A 19484-nucleotide genomic window follows, 5' to 3' on the forward strand; every position below is an offset into this window, starting at 1 on the left:
AATGGTTTGAGAGAAAGCACTGGAGACTTCTAAGGTGGCCAGCAATGAGTCCAGACCTGAATCCCATAGAACACCTGTGGAGAGATCTCAAAATGGCAGTTTGGAGAAAGCACCCTTCAGATATCAGGGACCTGGAGCAGTTTGCCAAAGAAGAATGGTCTACAATTCCAGCAGAGCATTGTAAGAAACTAATTGATGGTTACCGGAAGCGGTTGTTCGCAGTTATTTTGGCTAAAGGTTGTGCAACCAAGTATTAGGCTGAGGGTGCCAATCCTTTTGTCCGGCCCTTTTTTGGAGTTTTGTGTGAAATGATCAATGATTTGATTTTTGCTTCATTCTCTTTTGTGTTTTTTCATTGAAGACAAATTAAATGAAGAGAATAACACCAAAGAATTTGTGATTGCAATCATTTTCAGGAAGAAACTGAGTATTATCTGACAGAATTGCAGGGGTGCCAATACTTTTGGCCAGCACTGTACATCTCATCATGTTGCTGTTAAGTAAAGAAAGGTTTATTTTTGGACTTTGGTCTCCCTCATTCATTTTTACCTCATCTGCTCCTGTCCTGCCAAGTCAAACGACAGTATGCGGTATGCCGAGGCGTGTCTCCAAGGTAACACCAGCACACACACCTAGCCAGAACCCCATTTTCATGTAGCGTGGCTGGCGTGAATGATGCAAGCCTCACCAACAACTGCTGCCCTGCACCACATTACATATTTATGCCACTTTTTTTGAGGAAATTATGTGAATTTCCTGACTGTGCTGGTCTACACCAACTTACCATGAAACTCCGACCTCTTTTTAAAAAGTTGGCCAAAGGCGCCAAAATTTTGCAACATCTAAAGATGGCTCCTTGGAGACTTTGGAAAAATCGTCAGGGGGTCAGGACTAGAGATGAGCGTTGTTCTACTCGAACTGTTCGCCAATCTCAAATTCGAGCTGTTTTGGGCGGTGTTCGAGCCGTTCGGCGAACACGAACAATTTGAGAAAAATTCGGCTGTTCGAGGTTATGTTCGATAACTGTTCGTGCACCAAAATCATAACTGGATTTTTTCTCAGTAATGATGAAAATTAATGTTAATACGCAGTTTGAGTGTACAGCGGGGTGGGGGGAGGGGCAGGGGATGGATCTCTGCAGGAACAATGAAGATCTCCATTTTTTTTTCTCTTTCCCGCATTTTCAGTGGGGAGGTGCAATCTGTCAGCCTATCAGCAGCGCACACACGGAGCGAAGTGCTTTTTTTCACACAAGCAAGGGCATGTGTCATTGGCAGTGTATGTCACATGTCCTTGCCCTATAAGACCAAGCCATTTTCCCCGTCGCCACCATTTTCTCACTGCTGCAGCTGCGTGTTAGACGGCACCGCTGTTGCTGTGTGCGCTATACCTTGTTAATTTCAAGCCAATTTTCGCACAAATCTACAGATAGCTTGGGAGTAGGGAATAGTTGTGATTGCAGTCCTTTTAAGGACTTGGTTACAGCATTTCCTACGACTTTTATCAGGGACGTCTGTGCTCTTAAATAGATAGGTTGTGGGAGTAAAGACTAATTGTAATTGGAGTCCTTTTCAGGACTAGGTTACATCAGTTCCTATCAGTTTTTGCCAGGCAGGTCTGTGCCAGTGCTGTGCAAGTTTTTTTCACAGCATTTGGCTGAATCTAGCAAAGCTAATCCTTTTTGGCCTATTGCAGAGTGTGTTAGTCAGTGGAGTAGCCTATCTGTGTTGCAAGATATACCACCTGTGTATAGAATACCAATTTTTTTACTGCACCTAGTGAAGTAAAATCTTTTGGGCATAGCATCATTCTATTAGTCCATCTATACTGACCTCCATCAGGTTGCAAATTAAAACTAATTTTTATCTGCATCTACAGTACCTCTGAAAAAATATTTGTGCTTCTACCTGTGTGTGGGACTTGTATTAGTCCATCTATACTGACCTCCATCAGGTTGCAAACTGAATATATTTTTTTCCTGCATCTACCTCTGAAAAAATATTGGGCTTCTAGCTGTGTGTGGGTCTTGTTCTATTAATCCATCTATACTGACCTCCATCAGGTTGCAAACTGAATATAATTTTTTTCTGCATCTAGCTCTGAAAAAATATTTGGCCTTCTAGTAGTGTGTCGGACTTTCTCTATTAGTCCATCTATACTGACCTCCATCAGGTTGCAAACTGAATATAATTTTTTTCTGCATCTAGCTCTGAAAAAATATTTGGCCTTCTAGTAGTGTGTCAGACTTTCTCTATTAGTCCATCTATACTGACCTCCATCAGGTTGCAAATTAAAACTAATTTTTATCTGCATCTACAGTACCTCTGAAAAAATATTTGGGCTTCTAGCTGTGTGTGGGACTTGTTGTATTAGTCCATCTATACTGACCTCCATCAGGTTGCAAACTGAATATATTTTTTTCTGCATCTACCTCTGAAAAAATATTGGGCTTCTAGCTGTGTGTGGGACTTGTTGTATTAGTCCATCTATACTGACCTCCATCAGGTTGCAAACTGAATATATTTTTTTCTGCATCTACCTCTGAAAAAATATTGGGCTTCTAGCTGTGTGTGGGTCTTGTTCTATTAATCCATCTATACTGACCTCCATCAGGTTGCAAACTGAATATAATTTTTTTCTGCATCTAGCTCTGAAAAAATATTTGGCCTTCTAATAGTGTGTCGGACTTTCTCTATTAGTCCATCTATACTGACCTCCATCAGGTTGCAAACTGAATATATTTTTTTCCTGCATCTACCTCTGAAAAAATATTGGGCTTCTAGCTGTGTGTGGGTCTTGTTCTATTAATCCATCTATACTGACCTCAATCAGGTTGCAAATTCAAAATAATTTTTTTCTGCATCTAACCCAGCCAATAGTTTTGGCCTAATACCACAGTTTGGCCACTCAGCTCTGCTCGGTTACCATCCATTGTTTTTTTGTGCAAACAACTCCAGAGTTGTGAATTAGTTAACCACCAAAATGAGTGGAAAAAGGCCTGCTGCTGGTGGAAAGGGGAATAGGCGTGTTGGGAAGGGGAAAAAAGGTTGTGTCCGTGGGGTAGGTGTTAAAGCAACAGTAACATCTGCAGAAGAAAGACCATCTTCCAGCCAAACTAAAATGTCTACTTCTTTTAGCGGACAATGTGATAAGATCCCTTTCTTACGGCCACGCCAATCGCTACAAATTCCAGATGAGGCACAAAAACAGCAGGTGCTTCAACGGATATCAAGTGCTCCTTTAAGTGGGCTCTCCTCCACACCAACTTCAACATCACAAATACTCCAGTCCTCAAAGGTGTCACCCAAATCGCACTTGCTTCCTCACAGCTCCCAAATCTCCAGCTGCCCGTCTGAGTATGAGGTAGAACAGATGGTTGAGTCTGCAGAGCTGTTTACTCATACTATAGCCTGGGAATCAGAGGTCGACTCCAGCGCTTCTGTGAATCCAGACGAGGAAATGATCTGCACTGATGCCCAGAATCTTTATGAGTCGGATCCAGGACCAGACGCAGAAGGTTCTGACCATAATGTAGACCCTCATTCCCAAACTGTAACTCCTGTTGGTGGAGACAATGAGGAAGACGATGATAAGACTAAAATACCTGATTGGAGCGACAACTTTAGTTTTTTGTCAGGGCAGGAACAGGTTGGCTCTGAGGACGACGGGTGTGATAACGCACAGGGTGATGATGATGAGGTCGGAGATCCCACTTACTGTCAACCCACAGTCAGCCAAGAGATGAGGTCAGCAGAGGAGGTGGAGGAAGATGCTAGTGACGACGAGGTCAGGTTGCGCCTTCCTGGACAGAGACGTAGTACTGGAAGCACGTCAACAACTGCATCCTCAAACACAACTCTGCCTCTCACCACAAGTCGTGGTGGCTCTTCAGGTCGCATGGGTGCTAAGCCTTGCATAGCCTGGGCATTTTTTCAGATAGATAAAGATGACCCAACTCGTGTTATCTGTAACATTTGTCAGCAAAAGCTAAGTAGAGGCCAAAAAATACATAGTTTGAGTACTTCATGCATGAACCGGCACATGGACATGAAGCATAAGTTGCAGTGGGAAGCTCAGTGTGCTACAATGTGGCCTAGCCGGCCGGGCCAACCACCGTCTGCCATATCTTGTGCATCCGTTGCCTCTTCATCCTCTGTGACTGGGGGGACAGCAGTCACACCTGTTTTGGGGCGCAGACCTGCCACCTCTTTACCCGCAACAGCCAGCGTGATTGGCAGGTCATCATTTTCTTTGGAGGTGGTAACACCAGCTGGTGTTGAGCGCTGTCCGACATCGATAGCACCACCTTTGGATCAAGGCAACCTAACATGTCCGCCTGCATCTTCCTCACAGACCGGCAGTTTGCCGGGGACACCCTTATCAACCCCGTCTAAGCACAATAGCCAGCCCTCGGTCCCTCAGATGTGGACAAGTAAAAGACCATTTCCTCCTAGCCATGAGAAAGCTAAGAGGTTGAATTTCACCATCTGCAAGCTCTTGGCTACAGAAATGCTGCCTTTCCGCCTGGTGGACACAGAGGATTTTCGAGACCTTATGTCCGTCGCAGTGCCCCAGTACCAGATGCCCAGTCGGCACTACTTCTCAAAGAAAGGTGTGCCTGCGCTCCACCAGCATGTCGCACATAACATCACCGCTTCTTTGAGAAACTCTGTGTGTGACAGGGTGCATTTCACCACAGACACTTGGACGAGTAGGCATGGACAGGGGCGTTACATGTCGCTGACTGGGCACTGGGTAACTATGGTGACAGCAGGACAAGGGGCTGCTGTCCAAGTCTTGCCGTCCCCACGAGTTGTGCGTCAATCCTCTTTATGTCAAAGTTCCTCCACTGCTTCTGCCTCCTCAACCTCCTCTCGGTCTTCCACCTGCACCCAAAGCCTGTCTGGTCATGCCACAAGCTTTCTAACTGCGCAGAAGGGATCCTGCACACCTCCTTACTATGCTGGCAGTAGGGCTCAACGTCATCAGGCGGTTTTTACATTGAAATGTCTGGGAAATGTGAGTCACACAGCTGAGGAGTTGTGGTCAGCTCTGGAGAACCAATTTCATGAATGGTTGTCTCCACTGGACCTGAAACCAGGGAAGGCCGTGTGCGACAATGCTGCAAACCTGGGTGCGGCCCTTCGCCTGGGCAATGTCACACACGTGCCTTGTATGGCTCACGTGTTGAACCTGGTTGTCCAGCAATTTTTAGCCCACTATCCCAGACTAGATGGCCTTCTGCAGAGGGCACGGTCGCTGTGTGCTCACTTCCGCCGTTCGCATCCCGCAGCTCAGCGACTTACATCTCTACAGAAGTCGTTGGGCCTGCCACTTCACCGGCTAAAATGTGATGTGCCTACCCGGTGGAATTCAACTCTGCACATGTTGCAGCGACTGTGGCAGCACCGACAAGCCCTGGTGCAATACGTTCTGACGTATAGCCTGGGCCAACGAGATTCAGAGGTGGGGCAAATCACGCTGGAGGAGTGGTCTCAGATCAGGGACCTATGCACCCTTCTGCACAGTTTTGAAATGGCGACGAAGATGTTTAGTGCTGACGATGCCATTATCAGCATGACTATTCCGGTGATTTACATGCTGGAGCACATGTTAAACAGAATTCGGAGTCAGGTGGTGGCACAAGAGGAGGTGGAGGAAGTAGAGGAGGAGGAGTTGTATGCGGAAGGGCTAACATCTGCAAGGTCCAGACGGTCGGCAGCACCAAGGCGGCAGGCATGTGAGGGTGGGGGAGATGGTTTTACCAGGGCGCATGGTAGCAGCCAAACTAGTGAGGAAGGTGCAGGAGCCCAGGAAGAAGTGGAGGACGAACTGATGGAAGACTCATCAGATGAGGGAGACCTTGATCACATTTCTGTTGTGCGAGGTTGGGGGGAGAGGACAGAGGAAGGAAGCATGATTGTTACCTCGCCACCAACACAACAGGGACTTGGTGCTCCTGGATGCGCAACACACATGAGTGCCTTCTTGCTGCACTACCTGCAACATGACCCTCGAATTGTGAGAATTAGAAATAATCCTGACTACTGGGTTGCCACACTGTTAGATCCCCGGTACAAAAGTAAATTTGCAGAAATTATTCCTGCCATAGAAAGGGATGCACGCATGCAGGAGTATCAGCAGAGACTGTTGCAGAATCTTACATGTGCTTTTCCACAAAATACCAGTGGTGCACGTAGTGAATCTCACAGTTCCAACTTGCCAACCGTGGGACCGTCAAGTGTTCAGCACTCAAACCGTAACAGAACCACAGTATCTGCTGGTAACATCAATTTTGCGGAATCATTTCACCACTTTTTTAGCCCATCCTTTGCAAGGCCACAGGAGACAAGAAGTCTGACACATAGTCAACGCCTAGAGACGATGGTACAGGAGTATCTCCAAGTAAACATTGAAGCCACGACTGTGTCACTGGACCCTTGCTCTTTTTGGGCTTCCAATCTGGATAAATGGCTGGAGCTAGCCACTTACGCCTTGGAGATCTTGTCATGCCCCGCAGCCAGCGTTCTGTCTGAACGTGTGTTCAGCGCTGCTGGTGGTGTGCTGACAGATAAGCGCACGCGGCTCTCCACTGATAATGTAGACAGACTCACGTTCATAAAGATGAACAAATCATGGATCCGAAACGACTTTTCTACCCCTGTGTCATCCTGGGGAGAGTAAAAGCTTGATGATTGGTTAAAATCACCCTACCAACCGTTTTAAGCTTTCAAATTACTAATCATGTTTATCTGTATCTTGACTGGAAAATAATTTGGGCTTTGTAGCAGTGTGCAGCACTGATCCTATTAGGCCATCTATACTAAAGCTTCACCAGATTTAAAATTAAAAATAATTTTTAGCTGCATCTAGCCCGGAAAATAATTTTGGGGCTCCGAGATGCGCAAGGCACATAAGTGCCTTCTTGCTGCACTACCTGCAGCATGACCCTCATATTGTCAGAATTCGAAGTAATCATGACTACTGGGTTGCCACACTCTTAGATCCCCCAAACTTTTCGATCAACCTTTTCATTTTAATAAAGACCAAAAAAATGGTCATTTTTGAAATTATAAGCATTAGCAGGTTGTTAGAAACTGAAATCAAACAGTTTTCAACTCAAAACTTTATTCTAGGTGATGTTACATTTTCACATAGGACCCCTTGTTCGAAAGGAGCTTCTGAACTCTCTCGTCCATTGAATTTGTCAGGTTTTGGATGGTTTCTGCTTCAATTGTTTTGCATGAGGACAGAATACCCTCCCAGAGCTGTTGCTTAGATGTGAACTGCCTCCCGCCATCATAGACACTCCTTTTAATGATGCTCCAAAGGTTCTGAATGGGGTAGAGGTCAGGGGAGCATGGGGGTCACACCATAAGTTTGTCCCCTTTTATGCCCATATCAGCCAGAGATGCAGATGTTTTATGTGCAGCATGAGATGGTGCATTATCATGCAGAAAAATGATCTTGCTGTGAAATACACGGTTCTTCTTCTTGAACCATGGCAGGAAGTGCTGTTTGAGAAAATCCACATACATTATGGAGTTCATCTTTAGCGCCTTCAGGGATCCTAAAGGGGCCGACAATCTCTCTCCCCATGATTCCAGCCCAAAACATTACTCCACCTCCTCCTTGTTGGCGCTGTAGCCGTGTTTGCGTGGGGTGTCCATCAACCAGCCATCCTCCACTCCATCCATCTGGACCATCGAGCGCTGCACGGCACTCATCCGTGAACAAAACAGTTTTGAAATCAGTCTTCATGTAATGTTTGGCCCACTGGAGCCGTTTCTGCTTGTGTGAAGTGGATAGAGGAGGTCGACAGGATGGCGCATGCACAGCTGCAAACCTCTGAAGGACCCTGCATCTTGTTGTTCGGGGGACGTTGGAGGCACAAGCAGCTTCAAAAACTTGTCTGCTGCTATGACAAGGCTTTTTTGCCGCTGCTCTTTCAACCTGACGTAATTGCCTGTAGGAAAGAGTCCTCAATTTGCCCTTATCAGCACGCACACGTGTGTACTGTGAATCAGCTACATACTTCTTGATTGCCAAGACACTTCATCCTGATCATCGCACAATGTTGATTGTAGTCATGCCTTGATCTAAACACTCCACAATTTGTTGCTTCTCAGCAGCCGACACATCCTTTTTCTTTCCCATTTTGGCAGAAAATGTAGGCTGCTTAATAATGTGAGAGAGCCTTCTTAAGTAGTCTTGCCTTTCATTGGACACACCTGCCAAACTAATTAGCACAGGTGTCTGCAATTGCTTACAGTGATATAAAGAGCCCTGACACACATCACCATCAATGAGTTTAACTGACAAACAAACAAATTCTTCCCTTATCACTCCTAAACACTTTTTGCATAATAATTTGGAACGCAGTGTACATGTGCCTTTCCACAAAACACCAGTGGTTCACGTAGTGAATCTTACAGTTCTAACTTGCCAACCGTGGTCTGTATGGAGTTGTTCAATAAAGGGCCCAAAATTAAGATAACATAGATGGGAGAGGTCTCTATGAATAGGAATTCCTAAGTATTTGATACCCTGTGAGGGCCAGGCAAAGGGAAAGTTGGACTGGATGGAATCCTATATGGATTTGGGGAGGGAGACATCGAGGGCCTCAGACTTCGCTGCATTGATTTTAAAATTTTACCATGTAACAAAGTGATCTATTTCAGCCATAACAGCATGGATGGATATATGTGATTGAGTGATATATACTAGGACATCATCAGCAAATAGAGAGCACTTGTACTCGGTGCCTCCCACCTCAATCCACCTAATATTGGGGTTATGGCGAATTGATGAGAGCAGGTGCTCCGTCACTAGGATGTATAAGAGAGGGGACAGAGGACATCACTGCCTTGTCCCATTGGTGATTGTGAAAGGTGATGAAAATGTTCTGACGCACCCCCTGGGCCTTGGGACACCCGGAGCCGGACCCTTTTTGGTGGATGCTGGTGGTTGTAGTCTTCGTGGCGGCGACCCGGTTCCGTGGCTCAGGGCGGTCAAACCAGTGGCGGAACTATTTATGTGGTTTTGATGTTTAAATGTCCGACTACGCCACCCGTGGATTGCGGTCAGAGTGAACCGCCGCTACAGGGCAGACCGCTGAGGCTGGTGTTGTGGGTGCAGCAGAGCGTAGCATAACTCCCCACGGGAGGAGTATAGCCTCAGGGCAGTGTATGCGGAGGATGGGGGTGATGGTGCAGGGCAGCAGCAGTAACGACACGGAGTCAGTGATGCAGTCCAGGGCCTTTACTCACAGTTCTTATTATCCAGACCACGTCTGCAGGTAACGGCTGCCCACGTCGTACTGTGCTCACCAGGTGAGGGGCTCAGACAACTCCCAGATAACTTTGGAGCACTTCACAGGACCCCCTTTGTGTGTCCTTTGTCTGGCCTTTCTTACCAACACTTCTGTCCGGCTGCCTCGGGCCTCCTCTTGGTAAACTTGGCGCCAGTTTCCCTGACCCTATGTGGTGCCTTCCTAGCGGGTGTAGCGAGGGGCTGCGCCACATAAAATGTCAGAGCCTCCGGTTTCTAGCTGAGGGTCGTTTCCTGCCTCCACTAGTTCGGGGACCGGTCTCCCCCTTTGGCCTGACCCCTCCACGCAGGTGGATTCGGGCGTGCGGTGGCGACTCGCCCGTCCGCACCCCTGGGATCCCTTCATTCCTCGTTCCTGGAGCCTTCTCCGCTCCTCTTCCTTCCTTCTCCCTCTTCCAGGCCTGGGCCTCTGTTACTAGGCCCGCCTCTGGAGCAGAGCTCATGCAGAGCCCCTGCTCCCTGCCACTTCTGCTCAGACTTCTCTGCACTGAACTAAGATGGTGCCCACCTTTTATACTCCCTTCTCAATGCACCCAGGAACTGCTTCCTCCCTGCTCCTGCACTACAGGGTTCCCCTTCCTCAGTGTTCCCTCCCCCCACTCCAGCCAGGGACAGGGACTGTCGTGCCCATCTCAGGGGCATATTGGTCGCCCTGCCCCACGGCAATGTGGTGTAATGCATGCAGGTGTCGGGTCCTGATCCACACTCCATCCTTACCTGAGAGTGAGATATCACACCTCTGGGTGAGGTGCAATACGTCTGTAGCAACCGAGCCCTCAGGGTGCTACAGTTCCATTTATCTTCAGCCTAGGTGACGTATTGCGATACAGGGCCGTGATTTTGGCTATAAAAGGGTCCCCTAGACCCCTACCCCAAGCTTTTTAAGAGAATCATATATGGCGTGCCAGGAGACTCTATGGAATGCTTTCTCAGCATCCAACGAGAGTATCTAATTACAAATTTTTAACTGCATCTAGCCCAGGAAATACTTTGTGCCTAGTAGCAGTGTCTGCTAGTCAGCGGATTATCCCGGCTGTTAAGCAAGCTGCACCACCTGTAGTTTAGACACTTAATTTTTTCAAAGGAAATGCTTCGGGACCATGGGATACTTAGTGAAGAGCATCAGGAGGCACCCCAAGGCATAGGGGCTGGGACTGGCAGTAGGATGCCTTGCGGTGGACAGCCAAGCTCGATCCTTATAAAAGCTTTTTAACTGCAGCAGCTTTAGTGGACGCTACTGGAGCTGGAATTACCGCGGCTGCTGGCATGAGACTTGCCCTCCAATAGATCCTTGTAAATGGATTTAAAGTGTATTCATTCAAATTAGAGAGACAATTTAAATTAAAAAGCTTAGAGCTGCCTCCACCACAGGGGGGCTCGCTCGACCCACCAGCGGACAGGCACCAGTATTGGGAGAGGGGGGCTGGCCGTCAGGGTTCACCGCGGCTCTGGCACAAACCCGGCGACACGGAGGTGGCACGGGCAGGAGCGGACTGGCCGTGTCGGCTTCTCACTTTTTGGATTTTAGAAGGGCATGACATGCCTATATCTGTGTCTCCCCCTCCTTTTACTCCTCCACCTCTTTTATTTTCGCATGACTATATGTACTTGTCACTTTTCCATGTGTTAGTTATGTCTTCTGAGCAGTTTGTCAGCTTTTGGACACCTTTGAAGGTGTTTTCTATGTGTTTCTATGTGTTTTTGTTTGCCTGCCATTGGTTTTAACGGTGTTCGAAGGTGTTCGACGAACAGTTCGACGAACAGTTCGGCGAACACACGGGTGTTCGACGAACCGAACCGAACTCGAACACTACGGGGGTGGCTCAACACTAGTCAGGACAGAGGACATTATTACAGAATGTGTGCCAGGATAGTGGTTTAAGACAGAAGACATAATTAAAGGAAGGGGCCAGGACAGGAGACAATATTAAAGGAAGTTAAAGGAAGTTGCCAGGACAGGGGACATTATTAAAGGAATGGAACAGGATGGAGGACATTAGTTATGAATGGGGTCAGGATGGGGGACATTTTTACAGGAAGTGGCTAGGATGGTGGACATTATTACAGGATGGGGGACATTATTACAGGATTACAGGATAGTGGTTTAAGACAGAAGACATTATTAAAGGAAGGGGCCAGGACAGGAGACAATATTAAAGGAAGTTAAAAGAAGGTGCCAGGACAGGGGACATTATTAACCCCTTTCTGGCCCAGGAAGTACTAATACGTATCTGTGCCCTGGGCCTTATGGGCCTGAGACGTATTAGTATGCCTTGGCGATTTCGCTCGCACACAAGTGGTGCGGGCGAGATCGCCGCCGGGTGTCAGCTGATTGTTACAGCTGACACCCGGTGCTATGTTCCAGGAGCAGTCCTGCACTGCTCCCGGCACATTAACCCCCGAAATGCTGCAATCTAAATCGATCGCAGCATTCCGGTGGCAAGAGGAGGTAAGCGCGATACTTACCTTCTCTGCCAGCTGTCTCGGATGTTACCATAGTGACCCGATGTCATCATGACAACATCCGGGTCACCAGGAGGCAGCAAGTTGCTTTGGCTATGTGCAGTGCGCGACCAAAGTAACTTCTCCATGTGCAGGGCTGACAGGCTGCATAGCACAGGGATGGTTCTGCATTCCTGTGCTATACAGCCGATTAGGCTGCAAAAAGTGAAAGTCCTATAGTGGAACAAAGTGTAAAAGTAATAAAAATGTCATAAAGTAACATAGTAACATAGTAACATAGTTTTTAAGGTTAAAGTCCATCTAGTTCAACCCATAGCCTAACATGTTGATCCAGAAGAAGGCAAAAAAAAACATGTGGCAAACACTAAGCTCCACATTGGGGAAAAAAATTCCTTCCCGACTCCATATGACAATCAGACTAGTTCCCTGGATCAACGCCCTATCAAGGAATCTAGTATATATAACCTGTAATATTATACTTTTCAAGAAAGGCATTCATGCCCTTCTTAAATTTTAATAGTGAATCACTCATTACAACATCATGCGGCAGAGAGTTCCATAGTGTCACTGCTCTTACAGTAAAGAATCCCCGTCTGTGATTATGATTAAACCTTCTTTCCTCCAGACGTAGAAGATGCCCCCTTGTCCCCGTCTCTGGCCTAAGAGTAAAAAGATCAGTAGACAGGTCTTTGTACTGTCCCCTGATATACTTGTACATAGTAATAAGATCACCCCTAAGCCTTCTTTTTTCCACAGTAAATAACCCCAAGTGTAATAACCTGTCTTGGTATTGCAGACCCCCCAGTCCTCTAATTACCTTGGTCGTTCTTCTCTGCACCCTCTCTAGTTCAGCTATGTCTTTCATATACACCGGAGACCAGAACTGTACACAGTATTCTAAGTGTGGTCGCACTAATGACTTGTATAGAGGTAAAATTATGTTCTCCTCATGAGCATCTATGCCTCTTTTAATGCATCCCATTATTTTATTTGCCTTTGCAGCAGCTGCCTGACACTGGCCACTAAACGTGAGCTTGTCGTCCACCAATACACCCAGGTCTTTTTCAGTGACAGTTTTGCCCAGTGTCTTACCATTAAGCATATAATTATACATTTTATTTCCTCTGCCAAAGTGCATTACCTTACATTTATCCCCATTAAAGCTCATTTGCCATTTATCAGCGCAAGCTTCTAGTTTACATAGATCCTCCTGTAATATAAAATTGTCCTCCTCTGTATTGATTACCCTGCAGAGTTTAGTGTCATCTGCAAATATTGAAATATTACTCTGTATGCCCCCTAAAAGGTCATTAATAAATATGTTAAAAAGAAAGGGGCCCAATACTGACCCCTGTGGTACTCCACTGTTAACTGAGACCCAGTCTGAGTGTTTCCCATTAATAACCACCCTTTGTTTCCTATCACTGAACCAATTCTTAACCCACATACATATATTTTCCCCTATCCCCATTGTTCTCATTTTATGTATCAACCTTTTGTGTGGAACCGTATCAAAAGCTTTTGAAAAGTCCATATACACAACATCCACAGCATTTCCTTGGTCCAGTCCAGAACTTGCCTCCTCATAAAAACTGATCAGATTAGTTTGACAGGAACGGTCCCTCGTAAACCCATGTTGATATTGGGTCATGAGGTTATTCTTCTTCAGATACTCTAGTATAGCATCTCTTAGGAAACCCTCCAGGATTTTACCCACAGTAGAGGTTAAGCTTACTGGCCTATAATTTCCAAGTTCAGTTTTTGTCCCCTTTTTGAATATTGGCACCACATTTGCTATGCGTCAGTCCTGTGGTACAGACCCTGTTATTATGGAATCTTTAAAGATTAAAAATAATGGTCTCTCTATAACGTTACTTAATTCCTGCAGTACTCGTGGGTGTATCCCATCTGGGCCCGGGGATTTGTCAACTTTAGTGATTTTTATACGCCGCCGTACTTCCTGCTGGGTTAAGCAAGTGACATTTAATGGAGAATTTTTGTTATCACTAATCATGTTATCTGTCATGTGATTTTCTTGTGTAAATACGGTTGAAAAAAAAACATTTAGCATATTGGCTTTTTCCTCATCCTCACCCACCATTTCACCCAGACTATTTTTAAGGGGGCCAACACTATCATTTTTTAGTTTTTTACTATTTATGTAGTTAAAGAATATTTTGGGGTTATGTTTACTTTCTCTGGCAATGAGTCTCTCTGCCTCAATATTTGTTGCCTTGATTTGGTTTTTACAGAATTTATTTAATTTTCTATATTTATTTAATGCCTCATCACTACCTTCTTGCTTAAGTTCTCTAAATGCTTTCTTTTTGTCACTTATTGGGCCCCTTACAGCTCTATTTAGCCATAGTGGTTTCCTCCTATTTCTAGCATGTTTATTCCCATAGGGTATATATTGTGCACAGGTCCTATTCAGAATGCTAATAAATGTCTCCCATTTGCTTTGTGTAGCTTTATGTCTCAGGATATCGTCCCTGTTTATTGCACTAAGATCATCTCTCAACCGTTGGAAATTTGCCTTCCTGAAGTTTAGTGTCCTTGTAACCCCTCTACTACACATCTTATTAAAGGTTACATGAAAACGTATTATTTTGTGATCACTATTACCCAAGTGACCCCCAACTCGTATATTTGATATGCGGTCTGGCCTATTGGTTAATATTAGGTCTAGCAGTGCCCCACTTCTTGTTGGGTCCTGAACCAGTTGTGAAAGGTAATTGTCTCTCATAGTTGTCAAAAACCTATTACAGTTAGGTCCATATATATTTGGACTGAGACAACATTTTTCTAATTTTGGTTCTAAACATTACCACAATGAATTTTAAACAAAACATTTCAGATGCAGTTGAAGCTCAGACTTTCAACTTTCATTTGAGGGTATCCACATTAAAATTGGATGAAGGGTTTAGGAGTTTCAGCTCCTTAACATGTGCCACCCTGCTATCAGTAATTTATTATTTTTTCCCCCTTCCCTTATCTCCACCCACAGGGACTCTACATTTTCATTAGAGTCACATATATCCTCCCGCAAGATGAGTTTTAAGGATGATTTTACATATAAACACACACACCCCCTCGCTTGTTTGTACGGTCATTTCTGAACAGACTAAAGCCCTGTAAAGTAACTGCCCAGTCATGGCTCTCGTCCAGCCAAGTCTCAGATATGCCCATCATGTCATAATTATTTTCCAACAAAATTAATTCTAATTCCTCCATTTTGTTGGTGAGGCTTCTGGCATTAGTGTACATGCATTTTATGTATCTCTCTGTACCTCTATTTCTTCTTACTTTATTGACTGTTCTAACCCCACCCCCAATTTCTTTATTTGTGCCCAGGTCACTATCTGCACTATCTTCCCCACCTATAAAATGAATACCCTCCCCCCCAATCCCTAGTTTAAACACTCCTCCAACCTTCTAGCCATTTTCTCCCCCAGCACAGCTGCACCCTCCCCATTGAGGTGCAGCCGGTCCCTAGAGTAGAGTCTGTAGCCAACTGAGAAGTCGGCCCAGTTCTCCAGGAACCCAAATCCCTCCTTCCTACACCAGTTCTTGAGCCACTTATTTATCTCCCTAATCTCCCGTTGCCTCTCTGGCGTGGCACGTGGTACCGATAGTATTTCAGAGAATACCACCTTGGAGGTCCTTGCTTTCAGCTTGCAGCCTAATTCCCTGAAATCATCTTTAAGGACCTTCCACCTACCTTTAACTTTGTCATTTGTGCCAATGTGCACCATGACCGCTGGGTCCTCACCAGCCCCTCCCAGTAATCTATCAACCCGATCAGCGATGTGCTGGACTCGTGCGCCAGGTAGGCAGCACACTGTTCGACAATCCCTGTCTTTGTGACAGATTGCCCTATCTGTTCCTCTAATAATTGAGTCCCCCACTACCAGCACCTGCCTGGCCTGCCCTGCTCTCCTATTTCCCTCTTTACTGGAGCTGACACACCTCCGGCTTTCAGGGGACATGCCTTGCTTCAGCAGTGCTACCCCTGTACCGTTACTCCCCTCATCTGCCAACTTTGCAAACTTATTGGGGTGTGCCAGATCAGGACTAACCTCCCTGGCACTCTTCCCTCTACCCCCCCCCTTCTAACTGTCACCCAACTAGCAGCCTCACTGTCCTGCAGCTCCCTACTACCACCCTCCCCCACATCTAGTGAAAAAAAAAAAATATATATATATATATATATATATATATATATACAGTATATATAGATATATATATATATATATATATATATATATATATATATATATATAGTACAGACCAAAAGTTTGGACACACCTCATTTAAAGATTTTTCTGTATTTTCAAAACTATGAAAATTGTACATTCACATTGAAGGCTATGAATTAACACATGTGGAATTATATACTTAACAAAAAAGTGTGAAACAGCTGAAAATATGTCTTATATTCTAGGGTCTTCAAAGTAGCCACCTTTTGCTTTGATGACTGCTTTGCACACTCTTGGCATTCTCTTGATGAGCTTCAAGAGTTAGTCACCGGAAATGGTTTTCACTTCACAGGTGTGTCCTGTCAGGTTTAATAAGTGGGATTTCTTGCCTTATAAATGGGGTTGGGACCATCAGTTGTGTTGTGCAGAAGTCTGGTGGATAAACAGCTAATAGTCCTACTGAATAGACTGTTAGAATTTGTATTATGGCAAGAAAAAAGCAGCTAAGTAAAGAAAAACAAGTGGCCATCATTACTTTAAGAAATGAAGGTCAGTCAGTCCGAAAAATTGGGCAAACTTTGAAAGTGTCCCCAAGTGCAGTTGCAAAAACCATCAAGCGCTACAAAGAAACTGGCTCACATGAGGACCACCCCAGGAAAGGAAGACCAAGAGTCACCTCTGCTTCTGAGGATAAGTTTATCCGAGTCACCAGCCTCAGAAATCGCTGGTTAACTGCAGCTCAGATTAGAGACCAGGTCAATGCCACACAGAGTTCTAGCAGCAGACACATCTCTACAACAACTGTTAAGAATAGACTTTGTGCAGCAGCCTTCATGGTAAAATAGCTTCTAGGAAACCACAATTAAGGACAGGCAACAAGCAGAAGAGACTTGTTTGGGCTAAAGAACACAAGGAATGGACATTAGACCAGTGGAAATCTGCGCTTTGGTCTGATGAGTCCAAATTTGAGATCTTTGGTTCCAACCACCGTATCTTTGTGCAATGCAGAAAAAGAGAACTGATGGACTGTACATGCCTGGTTCCCACCGTGAAGCATGGAGGAGGAGGAGGTGTGATGGTGTGGGGGTGCTTTGCTGGTGACACTGTTGGGGATTTATTCAAAATTGAAGGCATACTGAACCAGCATGGCTACCACAGCATCTTGCATCGGCATGCTATTCCATCCGGTTTGCGTTTAGTTGGACCATCATTTATTTTTCAACAGGACAATGACCCCAAACACACCTCCAGGCTGTGTAAGGGCTATTTGACCAAGAGGGAGAGTGATGGGGTGCTATGCCAGGTGACCTGGCCTCCACAGTCACCAGACCTGAACCCAATCGAGATGGTTTGGGGTGAGCTGGACCGCAGAGTGAAGGTAAAAGGGCCAACAAGTGCTAAGCATCTCTGGGAACTCCTTCAAGATTGTTGGAAAACTATTTCCAGTGACTACCTCTTGAAGTTCATCAAGAGAATGCCAAGAGTGTGCAAAGCAGTCATCAAAGCAAAAGGTGGCTCCTTTGAAGAACCTAGAATATAAGACATATTTTCAGTTGTTTCACACTTTTTTGTTAAGTATATAATTCCACATGTGTTAATTCATAGTTTTGATGCCTTCAGTGTGAATGTACAATTTTAATAGTCATGAAAATACAGAAAAATCTTTAAATGAGAAGGTGTGTCCAAACTTTTGGTCTGTACTGTACGTCACACCGCAATGATGTCATTGCGCCAGGCCGGCTAATCAAAAGAGGAGCTGCAGATGCCATCATGTAAGAGGCAATTTTCATGGCTTCTGTCCATATATTATTGACGTGGCTGATGGACCGGATCTTGTGAATTTATTCAGACCAAGTCTAACCTTTTGCTTTTATCATAATAGTTTTTCAAATAGATAAAAAATATCAAGGTCATAGCTTATTATAATTTTACATTTTCTGAAATTGAAATTTCTGTATTGATAGTTCTTAAATGCTGTATTGATTATGAACTCTGAGCAATGAACATACATTTAATTTCACATGAAGCCTGTATGCAGGGTTGCCAAACGTCCAGAAATTCCTTGACAGTCCATAGAAATAGTTGAACAAATATACAGATTTTCTGACTGTAGCGATCATCATTTTACAGTTTACACTGAATGTAGCTGATGTATTCATATCAGAATTATGGGCTGTAGATATGTATAATTAATGATGATATTTATTTATTATGGTTTTCCAATGTGTCTGTAAAAAATATTGTCTGTCAGTGATTTTTTTTTAGAATATATCATATAATAGCTTATAGAATGTAAAACAATAACGTAAATGGAACTTGTCTGGTAATTGTGAAGAACAAAATGTGGTAGCATACAGATTTTCACAAGTGTAATACATTATGGTTGCAATTTTAAATTCAAAATTGAGTGAATAACGCCTTCAGCACAACACTCAAAGAGTTAAAAAGATGAATATGTGCTGCAGCTAGTTGTATTAAAATTCTTATAAAGCTCCAGAGAAAAAAGGCAAGTAATACTTTAGTAGTAACAGCAGTAACGTTAAGTACGCTACATACTGCATGGAAGACCTGTCATATACAATAGTACTGTCACACATTGTAGCTGTCACCAACACTGAACAGCATGCAAAAAAATTCTCTATGGACTTGATGCATTTAGCCCAGAAAAAAAATACAAAGTTGACAAATAAAAACCACAAAACCGGACTAGCTAACAGCAGGAGCCTCATTACCTGCCCATCGTCCATACTGTGTGAGGTCCGTCCTCCACCACTGGGATAGAATGTGGCTTCTCAGCCCACGTATTACCTTCCATGTCTGCGATATTACTATGTAAGCAGCTGCCAATATTCCAAACAGGGCGAAACCCTGTGTGCACAGACAGGACTCCTCTCCGGCCATGCTGCCACTGAGTACAGAGAGAAGAGACAAACTGGGATGTGCTGGGCAAGGACCTCCTCTCATTGTACTACATGACAAAGTGTTCCACTATCTCACATTACAGACACACCAGTACACACATGTATGTGAATAGACATTACATTGACAATTCCACGTTCAAGGTCAGGGAGAAATCATGCAGTCAGAAATATATAAGTACGACTGTAGTAAAAGAATGTCAGATCTATTCTGATGAAAGAAATGGCAATAAAATATTCTAACAGGAAAATGTAAAGGAAAAGATATGATTATATTCCGGAATATCTCACTCCTACTAATTATGTGAAAGGGGGCTCAAGGTCGGTGCTGACTTCTCTTAGCCCTGAAACCCGTCTTGTAAACAGAAACTTTCATCCTGTGTGCCATGTTGCGGTATTTGTTCTGCTCTTACTTGTAGGCCTCTGTTCTTGGACCTGGACTTAGTAACACACACACCAGGAGACCTTGTGTCCGATTCAACAGCTACGGTTTTACGATACAGTTCAGATACATTCGGCTGTGGCATGCAGTATGGGGCAGCCCCCTCTCCGGGTGATGTTCCCATAAAACAGT

General features: G+C 44.7%; 1 protein-coding gene across 2 annotated transcripts in view; it reads right to left on the reverse strand.

Annotated features, from left to right (window-relative positions):
- LOC141165128 (17-beta-hydroxysteroid dehydrogenase type 3-like) overlaps positions 1 to 18988 on the reverse strand; it is a 145749-nt gene extending 126761 nt beyond the window's left edge. The window contains exon 1 of one of the 2 annotated variants that reach the window (XM_073650768.1): positions 18725 to 18988. In XM_073650768.1, coding sequence (XP_073506869.1) covers positions 18725 to 18956 — 232 coding nt within the window. In that variant the 5' untranslated portion in view covers positions 18957 to 18988. The remainder of the gene's footprint in view (positions 1 to 18724) is intronic. The other variant, XM_073650767.1, reaches the window with a different exon arrangement.
- Positions 18989 to 19484: the final 496 nt, after the last annotated feature.

Source organism: Phyllobates terribilis, unplaced genomic scaffold (genome assembly GCF_046119375.1).
Source record: "Phyllobates terribilis strain yellow unplaced genomic scaffold, ASM4611937v1 Scaffold_11__3_contigs__length_659146591, whole genome shotgun sequence".
Lineage (NCBI taxonomy): Eukaryota > Metazoa > Chordata > Amphibia > Anura > Dendrobatidae > Phyllobates > Phyllobates terribilis.